The 12987-nt window shown below is 45.8% G+C and overlaps 1 protein-coding gene and 1 long non-coding RNA gene across 2 annotated transcripts in view; one reads left to right on the forward strand and one right to left on the reverse strand.

Annotated features, from left to right (window-relative positions):
- The window catches only part of LOC116314300, a 112297-nt gene extending 105555 nt beyond the window's left edge, over nt 1-6742 (forward strand). The window contains exons 4-5 of the long non-coding RNA XR_005612879.1: nt 6087-6620; nt 6714-6742. This is a non-coding gene — a long non-coding RNA (uncharacterized LOC116314300). The remainder of the gene's footprint in view (nt 1-6086; nt 6621-6713) is intronic.
- Nucleotides 3226-12987, reverse strand: part of LOC116314305 (RNA binding protein fox-1 homolog 3-like) — a 254196-nt gene continuing 244434 nt past the window's right edge. Inside the window, exons 11-15 of the mRNA XM_039611446.1 lie at nt 11736-11868; nt 10462-10501; nt 8111-8169; nt 5501-5579; nt 3226-3316 (exon numbers count right to left, since the gene is read on the reverse strand). Coding sequence (XP_039467380.1) covers nt 3272-3316; nt 5501-5579; nt 8111-8169; nt 10462-10501; nt 11736-11868 — 356 coding nt within the window. The 3' untranslated portion in view covers nt 3226-3271. The remainder of the gene's footprint in view (nt 3317-5500; nt 5580-8110; nt 8170-10461; nt 10502-11735; nt 11869-12987) is intronic.

Genomic DNA, 12987 nt, shown 5'->3' on the forward strand with positions numbered 1-12987 from the left:
TGAGATAATGGGTGTTTTTTTCTTTTTTGATATACAACATTACTCTATATCATTTTAACATCTTGACTAAACATAACTAGCTGTATATGATACTTTTTTTTATAAATATATTACATCTCAGAAAGGAAAAAAAGGAAAACAAATAAAGTGCAACAAACATATTTTTTTTTTTTAAGACCACAACACTTTGAGTGTGAGTACATAGAAATTAAATATTATTGGCAAAAGCTTTCAGTTGCATTTCCGTAGCTGCACTTAAATCTCGACAGCTAACAGCGGCTACACAGAGAGTTTCTTTTAAATCCACCTCACGCAGCACAAAGTTGTAATAGAAGCCAATGCAATGACCGCATGTCGACTAAGAGGCGAGTAAGTCTGCACTCTACACACATTTACATTGTGTCTTCTAACTCCTGGGTGCTTTTATATATAATATCTTCCTGGACTTGTGTGTGTATACAGTGTAAAATGTGTTATACAGTATATGTCTTAATATATATATAATACAGTAGTTTTAGTAAAGAACAACAGTACAGTCTTTATTTTATCATCATGGGGTCTCTGCTTAAAGAAAAAACTCAAAAATTAGCTCTTCCGAAACCTGCTGGTTGTGTTAGAAAGGAAACTGTCCTGCCGGCTGAGAAGTGAGTAGCACTGTATTCTAGTTTGTGAGTTTCAGTTAGCTTATCCTGAGGTAAAACATTTTGTGCAATGCTTAAAAAAGAGACCGGTGACTTGTAGAAGAACAGCCCTCTGTCAGGGTTAACCCACCTCAGTGCTGTGTCATTCCCGTGTGTGTGTGTCCGTGTGACGGATGTGTGGGGTTAGCGTAAACCTTGTGTACAGATCACCCCCCGTATTGTATTAGTGAGAATATGCAACCGTGTCTTCTGCAAACTCACTTCACATGCGACTATTCTGCATTTAACAATAGCATTTTGGGGAAACGAACACTGCAGACACACAGAAAAAGCTGCACAATGTTATGCAAATTCTTGATTAACCGATTTACCCATTTAGTCAGTGAAGTGTGAAGAATAAATTGTTCGCGGGGCTTATCGTGACTTCCCAGAGCCGTCAGCGATGTCTTCAAATTGTCTAGTTTGCTCAACCAAAAAACCCAAAACAAAAGATGCTCAGTTTACAATAAGACGCAGCAGCGCAGCCTCGCTTTTGAAAAGCTGGGAGCATTACTTTGTCTGTCAGTAGACTAATCAATGATTTGACTAATCCTGCACATCAGACATGTAATAAATCCCACTGCAGGTTTTTGGTTCATATGACAAACGTGATATTTAAAAATGAAATCTCTACATCGTGTTCCCAGCGCACGTACGATATCATTATTGATCCCCTGCACTCGTGTTTCAAGTGTAATTCATTTACCTAAAACAAACAAAGTTAAAGATGAGCTTTACCGACACTAGAATTATTTTTTTTTTTCTTTATAAACATCGGAACTTTAAGACTGAGGCCAAATATTTCAATTCGTTTTCTTTCCGCGAAGCATGAACATTTATTTGTTTCGCTTTCTGTGCGGCTGGCGTTTCAAACGTGTTGCAGAGTGCCCTCTGGTGGACAAACCCGGTCACAGCGCGTTACTCTCATTTCTTTTCAGCTTTTAAATGTTTTGTTTTTAAATCAGGCGATACCGATAGATTGGCAAATACCCAACATTTGCCCGACAGTAAATCGGCTCGATTTTAATGCACACTCTAGATTCCCGTATGTGGCTTACAGAGCTCTGAGCTAACAAACATTCCAGTGCCTGGTCCCTTTTTCCTTTCGAGCAGGTGTTCCCAAACTTTGGAATTCTGAGGATGGCACAGTGTGTTGGCGCTGTTTCATTTCTTTTTGCTGGTTTGTAGTTTTTTTTAATGACTTGTGTTAAAACCAGTGCTGAGTAGGGTTTGGTCTGCTTCGATGGCTACAACGACACAAACTGTGCTTACGACGTGTACGCCTCAGAAATGTGTTGATGCGACGCTACGAAGACGAAAACTAAGTACATTCATGAGCTCCAACAACTTTGCAGATAAAGTTCTGTTTACATGTCGTCAGAAGAACTTTTCAGCCAATTGGGAACTTTTGTATAATGTCTCCTGTGGTTCTGGAGGGGCGGTGTAAAGCAGAAGAACTAATTTTATCTCGCCTGGGAGAAAAAAAAAATTACTGGAACAGGATCTAATAAAAGACAACTATCCCTTAAAGTAATTTAAGGCAGCTTAAAGCACATGTTTCATGGTCCTATCAAATTTCTAAAAATACCAGTGAGCATGAGATAAGATGCGAACACAGGCCGCCGGTGGGAAATGCAAATGCTCATCCCCCATATTTACATTCGGCTGTACTTATATGAATCGCTGCACGTCAACACAGCACAGCCGGTGTCACATTTCCCCCAAAACACAGCAGCTAATGCAGAACAGTTGCATATAAATGCACGGTGCTTTGCAAGAGACCGGGCTGGCATATGAGCATTGTGAGTTCAAGACAGAAATCTGACCTTCATGACCCTTTACTCTGCATGCTGTCATACCACATAATACAGCTTGTAAGGCTCCACTGCAAGTGCACAACAGTAGGACACTCCAATGTTTGAGGAAAAAAAAAGAGAAAGCAATCAGAGCAGCGCTGTCTTTGAACTAAGAATTACCAAGGCATGCTCGTCAGCATTAAGACTGAGTTCTGTACTTCTGCGTTGCTGGATGAGTCAAAGATTTGATGATAAAAGCTGGGAAAGGAATTAAATGGGATGGATCAGTGTTCACCATCAACCTGATTTCTCTTTGTTGTGCGTATACACACACACACACATATATATATATATGTATATAGGATAGAAATGCCCCAGTATATTCTTAGTCAGATGACAGCAGCTGCATATACACACCTCTGAGCATGCACCATGCGTGCTGCAGTAGGCTCACATTGGTTATGGTGACACAGCACCCATATACAGCAGTCAAGATAATGCACATGTGCATAAAACTTTCCAAAAGAAAACCAAAAGCACAAAATGAATACGAAACAAGAGCAGACCAATGATGACATCAAAAAGGTTGTTGTAGAAATATCTGCTTGCGCGTGTCAGGGGAGGGGCTCAGCATGTGGACCTGGAAGCTTTTAGTTAGATTTAACTCTCCGCCAAGGACTGGGTGTTCGCTCGTTTTGTGTTTGTCTTTGTATTTTATTTTTTTAAAGAGAGGATTTTTTTTTCGTTTGTTTGTTGTGGGTAATGTCTCTGTCTTTTCTCGCTTTTTTCTTTCTTTTAGTAGGGAGTGAAGCGACTGTACCCTCCTCTGTATAGGCTAGCCTGCAACATCAAAGATGAAAAAGTACCAATCAGTATTCAGGTGACAGCTAGAGTCGGTTTCTCTTTCTCCACAAATTTCCTTCCTTTTAACTTATTGAGTTTTCATATCGGAATAAGTTTTTCAATACGTATAATCTCGACACAGATTGAGAGTTTGAGACACTGAAGCCAATAACGGGTTTGTTGAATAAATTCCCTGATTGCATACAATCCGAGTGTGTGTTAGGAACGGGAGGTAAAGTGGATTGTTGGATTCGGAGCTTAACTGGTGCAATTCATACAGAGGAAATTGTTTATATGCATGTAGAAAGAGCACTTTCTTGAACGGCGAATACATTTTGATTTCATTACGCTTAGAAATAAATGGAAAAACAGAGATTTTTGTCGTTTTACTTGAGGAAAATGATTCCTTTTACGGCCGCAACAATATCAGAGATTGGACTAAAGCAGAATAAGTTCTGAGAGGTTTAATCACGGCTCCTTTTCAAGTCTGGCAGAGGTGTCTGCACCTTTCTGGAGGGCCAAACCACCACAGGATATTAGCCCTTAGATTTAGCACCATGCTCAAGATATCTAGGGCAGACACACATAGAGCATGCAAGTGGGCCTATGCATGCACACCTGCACATGCACGCACACACACGCAGTCCTTCTTCTCATCTTTCGGTGGCTCTGCTGCAATTAGGAATTCAGGCAAACTCCAAAGGCTACCGAATGTCTTCAAAGGCTAATTTTGCCTAATTTCGCGGAGCCCTCTTGCTTGTACAAAACTTTCATCCGTACGAGATGCTTCTGTAAGCTGGAAATGAGTAAAGAGAATTTCCAACCTCAACCTCAGAGGAACTAATTATTGTATAGCTTTTAAATGCAAAAATGACTCCTCGCTGCTGGAGAACCATTAATCAAATATGATTAAAGAATTAGGAACCAAACTGGTCTTTTCTCTTTAGCTCAGGAGTTTATTAGATGTTGGCCTCAGCACAGCCTGCATCCCAGTACCCTCGCCATTTGTTCAGCGCCCCGTGAACCCACGAGCACACACACACACACACACACAAACAAGCCTGCGTTAGCTCCCTGAGCTCCCAACACACACCACATTAGATATTTTTTAGGGTCCAGATCCTGACTTCTACATTCGCTGAGAGGACGATTAAAGTGTCAGAGGAATGGAAGGAAATTTGGAGGGAAGAGAAGAAAGAATAAAAAACATTCAAGCACATTTTTTAATTAAGTAAATGAAGAGGAAAAAGAAATGTCTTAATTAATGAAAGCTTTTAGCTAGCAGCTGCACCGGGGAACTGTACGCTTCTTTTTTAAAGTTGTTGAAAAATCGCATGCATGCTGTAATGATGAATTTGAGTCATTTCTCAAGCTGAGAACACGCCACCGATCAAGCTTGTGGGCAGGAGAGGAGGGTGAGACAACTCCCTCCCTCAGTCTCGCTCTCTCTTTTATGTCCCACGGCACACTGCTGCATGCGTTTGATGGGCCTTAATCTCTAGGTTTGGTCTGCGAGCCCGGCCCCAACCCCCTCCTCATCATCCTCCTCGCCGTCGTAAAACAAAACCAAAGAGGAACTCTCAGTTTCGGAAAAAATCCTCGTTTGTTTATCGTCACTTTTCATCTTTGATGTTACAGTAGCTGCAAAAGCTAGCTAAAAACAGACATTAACAGTTCGACCTCATCTTTTCGGGTTCGGTTTGACTGAATGGGGGGGAGGAAAACAAAAAGAAGATGATCTGTCGCACTCGGGAGCAAGTTGAGCGATGTAGGATGAAAACAAAGCTTGGAAATGTATCTGTTATGTAACATGTAAAGCTCGTGTTGGGAGAGGGAGAAAAGAAAAAAGACTGCAGTGATCACTCATTCTCATTTCAGGAGGAACTTGTGTCAGATCAATAGTGCATGAGGTGAGCTTGCGTGGCATAGCAGAAGTTTATTGCACTTAATATCTGAGCCAATTTCCACATGCCAGGGCTTCACAGTACTGCTCAGTACTGCCCACTAGGGTGTGCCAGATAGCATGACAAAAACCTGAATCGATTAATGAACAACACATAAATAAAAACCAGTGACGAGTGAAGTCTCTGGTCTTTATTTTGGAGTGTGTGTGTGTGTGTGTGCTGTAGCCTGTGTCATGGAGGGTGCAGACAGGAACAGGCGGTGCTCTCATAGACTTACCATGGTCCCCACACTGTATGTGGCTGCAGGGCCAATCGTGTGGTGATAAGGGTCTGCTGTTGCATAGACTCTGCCATAGCTGCACAACAGGGGACAGAGAACACGGTCATTGATCTATCATTGACGAGGAGAGAAGAACATTTATGCATGCTTGTTTAATGCTCAACCCCTCAAGTAAACCCTTTCAAGTCTCTAACGCAATCAATTATTTCCCTCCCCGGCCTCCTGGGCTTCCTGCTTTATACAAGGTGGTTCAAAAAGGGGAGTTCAAAGGTTGGTGAATTATACTTGTCTTTTCATTGTCATCTTGATTAGCTGGATAGAATAGGTAATGAGCGGAGGGAGGCAGAAAAAGAAGGATGCAGAGGAGAGAGCAGAGTTGGTGCTGGAGGGCTCGCTCTCTCACCCTGCTCTTGTTTACCGAGGCTGCACACTGGGCTCACGCCCCTGTCTTTTCATTGTTGCTGGTTTGGAACTAATCCTTCCAATTTCCTTCTGAGACAGGACAAGATGTGTGCGCTTTATTTATTTATTTATTCGACTTCACATATTCCTCTATTTACTTTCTTTTTTCTTTTTTTTTTAGCTCTTGCTTGCAAATGAGGGTCTGCAAGGAGCAGATAAGGCACACCCAGCCAAGGACTGAGGGCACCAAATCAACCAGGAATTAAAAAAAAAAAAAGAAGTGGAGAGAGGAGGAAATTCTCCTAAAGGAGACAACAAGACGTACAGCGTTCACGCCTTTCGTACGAGATGCGTCGAGTTATATAAGATCTAAATATGGCGCGGCCCATTCGAGTCCGGCAGCACCCAAGGTCAGCGAGCAGGACGTGAAATTGGAAAGGCTGTCTCGGCTCCTTGGGGAGGAGGCCCGTGCCGTGAGATGGTCAGGGGAAGTCTCCGTGGTCCTCTTATCTTCAGTGAGCACTGAACCCCACAGGCCCTCTAAGGCTAATACATCTCCAAAATGACTCTCACCAGAGTGGCGCCGCTGACGAACAGCAGGTCAAACCACCCCGTGCAATGTCACAGAGCCTCGACAGAGCCGACTGGAAGCTAGCAGGGTCTCTACAATGTGACTGGCTCCTGTGAAGGCCTCTTTGATTCATCAACCTCGCCCGTACCAACTCTCTTTAGTTACTTAAAGGGCTTTGGTAATGCACCCTGTGAGCGGTGTGGGCTTTTCGGATAATAAATGTTTCATATTTTGCAGGGTTTCACACGCCTTCCTCAATCCCGGCGACCTCTTTTTTTATGATTGGCTGACGGCTCCACGGTAAAGTCTGATAAGGTACGGCTGAGACAACACCAACAAACCCTTATTGATCCAGTGGGCATGGCCGCTTATTCAAAAGGAAACAAACAGACAAAGCAAAACAAACAACTTGGGGCGAATTATATTAAATCTCAGAGAAAAGTATAGGCAAGAGAAACACGACTTAAATCACTCGGAGAGGGAAAAAAAAGCCGCTGTCCAATTTCTGCTCTCGCAGAGCGCGGCTGCTCATAATTCGAACCGCGGCGAGGCCTGATAAATCTTACATTATCGATATGATCTTCAGGCTCTCGGGCAGGGTGTACGTTATCACAAGTGACATGCTCAATCCTTCCCAGATTAGATTCCCAAACCGGCCCACATCCCGGCTGACAACGGCTTTCGGGGGCCGAAATGAATCAGCGACGCCTCCTCAAACAGAGCACACCTGAACCAGAGTGACATCACTCAGAAGTGATAGAGTTCCCGCTGGTCCATCTCTGCCTCTCTCCGTCTCCCCACCTCCCCTCCGCAGACCCGAGGCCATTAATAAATACCGCAGTGATATACCCACTCTCCCTTCACAAGCGGAGAGTCACGACATATATCACTGCTTTTCTCATCGAGTCCAACAAGGTTAGTCTTTTTTTGCCGTGCGTGTGTGTGCTCTTTAGCTCCGAGCTAAAAAGAATATAGCGGTTTGCCTAATAGATAAGATAACTCGAGAGGAAGAAACCCAAAATAACCCTCCGCAGAATATTGTAAAATGCTGCCGGAGAAGCCCCCATTCATCACACGCGCTCTCCTACCATCACGTCTCCTGTAGATATGATCATTTTTGGTGGGAAAACACTAATTATTTAAAGCTAAAGCCCACCCTTTGCTACTCCAACACAGCGATGGCTGCATTTATGAGATTTATGAGGACATATTTAGAGGTGCACTCCTTTTTCCTTCTCTCAGTAATTTCCCCTGTTTCACAGCCTGTGGGATCAACTTGTTGCTTTAAATCAAAAGTTCTCGGGAGCCGAGTCGGACACATCGGAAACATGTCCATGTTTTTACTTTAAATTCAGCATTTTCTCAACAGTTGCTCGTGGAGAAAAAAGAAGCCTGTGCCTGCTCTGCAATGCATTTCTGTTTCTTTAAGCACTTGTGCAAAACAGGAAGTTGAGAAGTGAATGCTAACGATGGCTGAAGTCAGCCTTGTAATATGGAATTATGGGAAACATGCAAAATAGCCTCAATATTCCCAGTTACAGCCAATTAGTTAATGACTTTATGGAGATTTTTGGCTTTAAAACCCCTCAAATTACATACAAGAGAGTCAGTGTTATACAATATGAGACCCTCACCTGTCACTGTAAGCAGCGGTGGTGGTAGGTTGGGCAAATCTGTATGCTGCATAGCCACCCTGTAAAAAAACAAAAACATACCACCATATTTAATCAGTGATTACCTCCGCAGACAAAGGTTAGCTCTCAAAGACACAAGAAAACAACGACTCGGCACACACAGCCTCAAATTGCCTTAATGGTTAAATGTCACCATGCAGTAGTTTGCTCATCTGCTCACACTCCCCGACTGCAGCCTCCCCGTGAGACACCAGAGGGTGCTGTTTGATATATGGTGTGTTAGGCAGGTGGTGGCAACAAGAGAATGAATGATGTTCTGAGAGGCAGCGCGTTTAGGGGGAGCAAGTCATTGTCGCACCGGAGGCTCATCCGAATCGCAGCAACGGAGGCAACGTGAGCCAACTCCCCACATTCAGCCCATTTTTAGATTGAGGGCGCACCGCTGCTCCGTAATTGAAGATCTCCCCCCTTTTTTTTTTTCCTTATACACGACCCCCCCGGCTCACAAAAGAAGTAAGAAGGCAGAAGACGGTCGGACCATTGGGGAGTCAGGACCGCTGTATTCATTTGCCAGAATGGGGAAGGAATTAAAGACCTCATTGTGGAGTGCTGCTATTACTCTCTTTGAAAAATGAAGCTGTTCTCCCACTGTTTTTCTATTAGTGCCAGTGGAGTGTGTGCCCATCTGTGTCCATACGGTGGATAGGTGGCTTTTAATAATGCATGTTTTCATTTATTTTTAAACTCAAGGGGGGGTGTGTCCGATGCAGAGCGACATCGCGAAGTAGCGGTGAGTCGGCCGAGGTCGCGGGTGCAAGCGAAATCGGGGCACTGGCCACGGCGATCGAAACTCGCTCCTTGATGTTTACCAAGGGGACAGGAAGTCACAGCAATTGAAGCGGATGACTTCCTGTGGGACGGTCATGCCTTGGGACTGTGTTGATTACAGCAACAGCCTGAACAAACACGGAACAATAAATCACTCTCCCACATTGTCAAATCCTGCACGCAGCCGCGCAGCACATTTTTTATTTTGTCACGGGGAATATGTGGGTGTGCATTCATGTATATGCGTGCCGTGTGCGTCTATGCATGCATATGTATTAGCGCGTGCCACGTATGTGCATTTATATGTGCATGCATTCGTTTCCCCCCCTTTCTGCTAATGTATTAGCAGAAGCCTTGACAGAACAGCTGGCTGCTTTTGACAGCACGCCAGTGTCCACTGAATGATTGTATAGGACACTGAGGGCTGTGGGACGGCTCCCTCTTGGTCACTCGAGACCTTCACATACTCTCAGCCAGTCTGAAGCAATGCAGTGGCCATTGCCAAAACTAATGGCAGTAAAGCACCAGGGGCCAGCCTGACGGTTTGAGTGATGGACCGACCTGGCCAGGCCTCAGTCAGGGGACATAGCTGTGTAGGACTTAGCTGGAGGTGGCTAAATGAGCGTGAGAGACAAACAACATCGCTCAGAGCACAGCCCGGGTTTCTTCCACGGTGGTGGGTGTCCCTACAACAAAAGCCGGTGAAATACAGCCCTATCGTGCGGGCTGGTGTGTAAGTCATAGATCACTTGGGTTTAGCATTTCATTCCCAGACACCGGTCTTTGTCAGGGTGAAAGTGAGAAGGAACTGTCATTGCTGCTGCTGCTGCACAGACAGTCATCTCACTGCGGTGGAAAAAAAAATCAAAGGGACAAATTACATTCCTTGCAAACGTTTGGACTCGTGTCAAAGTGGGGCAGCGTGGTAATTTCAGCATTATCTCCACAGAGTCCACGCTCTTCTCTGTCAAGGGCGAGGTGCAGCAGGGCCGGCTCCCGATGTGACCCTGCCTGCACGGACAGCTCCAGAGGGACGGTTAATCCCTTTATCTGCGGCTTCTCTTATCTCCCACTTGCTGATGGCTGGGAGGAACCGGCTCCACTCAGGCCTGCGCAGACCCCCTGGGGCAAGCAGGGGATATCCCAGCCAAACCCTCGGAGTGAATGCAAAAACACCAGAGAGGTAACAAGAAGAAAGAAAGCTGGCGGGGCGGCGGGGGGGACTTAAAAACCTCCAGACAAATCTAAAGGAATAAATGACCTAACTTGACATGGGACACTGAGTCAGGGTCTGCCTCTTTGCCAAAGTCTGAGATCATAGGAAGAAAAGAGGGAGAGGAGGGAGGAGCTGAGGGGGTTTTAAATTTTGTTGTTGGGTTTCTTGGCACAGTAGACAGAGGCCTAATCGACGCCGGCTTGGCAGCGAGGCTGGGGGCTGAGGAGATCACGTTTTTGTCTCCAGGGCTGGGCTTCTTGTCTGTTTTACTTCTGTTTCATCTAGAAGAAAAGTCAACTGTACTTACATAGATCTCTGCACCGTAGAAGCCATCTTGGTACACCACCCTGTGAACATGCGAAACAGGAAAGCACAGTTAGTTGATTTGGACTGCATCCGAGCCCACCGACTCTCAGCCTTTGCCAATTTTCCTATTTTGACCATTTGCAGGTCTGTGGGGTCAGCTCTTAGCAGCTTTAGCTCGCTGTACCACAAATAATGAATGACACAAACTGAAAGGTGTAACAGTTTCACATCCCTGTCCAATTTTCTGCTCTGGTAAAATTGTTTGTCTTTCCAGTTGCTGCAGTTGCTATCAGGAGGGCTGGTGGTGGAGAGGGAGGACAAAAGAAGGCAGTGAAGGAGCTGCGTCACATGACTTGGCTATATAAATCAACCGGCTGCCATCAGCAGCAAAGGGGTCCCCGAGTGGGAAGGAGGGGAACGGGGATGTGGGATTTCCAGTCTCAGCTGCGAGTCCCACCGCACTAAGACTGATCCTGATCTAATCACAGATAGACAGCTATGGCGGGGCCGCGGCCAGCCTCCGTCAGACCTCTCCCACGGCCACACAGACCAGCGCTGATAAGAGACAAGCGTGAGGCAGGCCTGCATAAAGCCAGGAGATGAGCACGGGCCCCGGTCACAGTCCAGTGAGATCTGACTGGTAATACACTATCGCAGCTCTCACCTTGACTTTGTCAGTTCCTCCTTTGTCAACAGACGATGTGCAAATGTAAGGACAGGCAGGGTTCGGTTATGTATATCCGCAGATACCAAAGTTCTCTCCAGACATGTGCGTAGATAAAAAAAATATGTAAAATTACAGCAGCAATGCTGCCTGGCTACGTTAGACGAGCGGTTTTCCTGCAGGAGTGCACGGTCTAGAGATGCAACAGAAAGATATCTTTTAAATTACGACTAGAAAAGCAAAGTTTGGGCATAAATTCAATCGCAGCATGAACACCTCCAGCGTGTGCACAGTTGGAGCAGTCTTGGGTACAGTTTCATTCACTCATACTGCAGCGTGAAATCTAACCAAACGACAGCTATATCTATGTAAAAAGTGCTCGTTGTGCCAAGTTCAGACTACACAGTATCAGCCCAGTTACGGCCTGACACTAATGATGTCGTGTGCTGCTTTGCATCAGGAGAAACAGTCCAAAACACCCATTGATGTCTGAAAGAGCGTCTGAAAGAGCGTATAAAAGCTAATACTCTCAGCTATGAAAAGACTAAACTTATCGTACCAGACAAAAATATCGTGCAACCCGAACCGGGCCTCGTAGGGTCAGTACTCACGCTCCGTAAGCTGGGATTGGTGGTGGAGGTGGAGCTGTGCGGAATGTGTTGTACACAGCCCGTCCCCGTCCCCGCAAGTGGGCACCCCTATAGGCCACCGTAGCGCCTGTGGCAGGGTAGGGAAATCCTGTTACTATGGAACAAAAACACACACGAGAAGAAGAGAAAATGACTTTCACAGAACATCCTCGACTTGGCATTGCTTACCTTATGACAGAATACATTAGAGAGAGACGTGTGGCACTGCTTTCCCTATGACAGAATGCATTATGGGGAAGACAAGGAAACAATAGATTTAATCTTTTCTAGGTGCGCCTCATCGAGCACTCTCCCCTTTCCCAGCTCGCTGCTTTGTGCCGTACTCAGCAAGGATCCACATTTGCTGTACGCATCCTTTGCCGATGCCTGGTGAGGGGCAGCCTTGAAGCCGGGCAGGTAATGGATGCAATACCACTAGTTTCGCACCACGGCTTTTGCATAGTTTAGACACAATGGGCTAGCAAAAAAGAGCAGCGGGAGGGTGGACGGGGTAGAGGTAGAGGGCGTTTCTCGGTGTCGGGCGGAGACAAACAGGCGGTAAAGGTTGTTGAACAACTTGACTAGACGTTCTGAACTTCCCCGAGGGGAAATGGAGCAGATGGGCAGGACAGCCAAGTCCCAAACCTCAGCATGACCCCCATCTCCAAACCCATCTGGGACCATCTTTAGCCAATCGCGCAGCCACATGCTCTGTCCTCTGCTGATGGCTACCACTGAACGTGAAAAGGGTCAGGTGGGGTGAAAGGCTTCGGGGTGATGAGTAAGGGTTGGTGTGACGGTGCGACAAAATAGCCACGGTCGCAGATTAGAGGACAGCCGATGTGATCGTCAGCTCTCCACTTAACCTTCAATCGGTCCACTGGCTGTCTGATTACAGGCTGTGGAGGTGCATACAAACACACTGATCTCTAGACATGATTAAGCTGGCCTCTACTTTTCCAGCAATTGTAATTCCCTCACTGCTCCCTTCCCTCTGGTCTTCGCCCTCTCTCCCTCCCCCAGCGTCTGGTCCATCACAACACAGTCAGCCCCGTTATTCTTCATCCCCAGAAACGCCCCTTTGTCACCCTCTCCTCACCTTACTCTTCGCCTTATTCATTTCCACGACACGCTTTGGATGAATTCATCACGGACCACTTCACTTTCCCCAATCAGAGATCACTCTGTGATGGGGAGCCGTGGAGCTCGAGTCTGATTTGGTTTGGTGGGATGA

This window comes from Oreochromis aureus, linkage group 4 (assembly GCF_013358895.1).
Source record: "Oreochromis aureus strain Israel breed Guangdong linkage group 4, ZZ_aureus, whole genome shotgun sequence".
Classification (NCBI taxonomy): domain Eukaryota; kingdom Metazoa; phylum Chordata; class Actinopteri; order Cichliformes; family Cichlidae; genus Oreochromis; species Oreochromis aureus.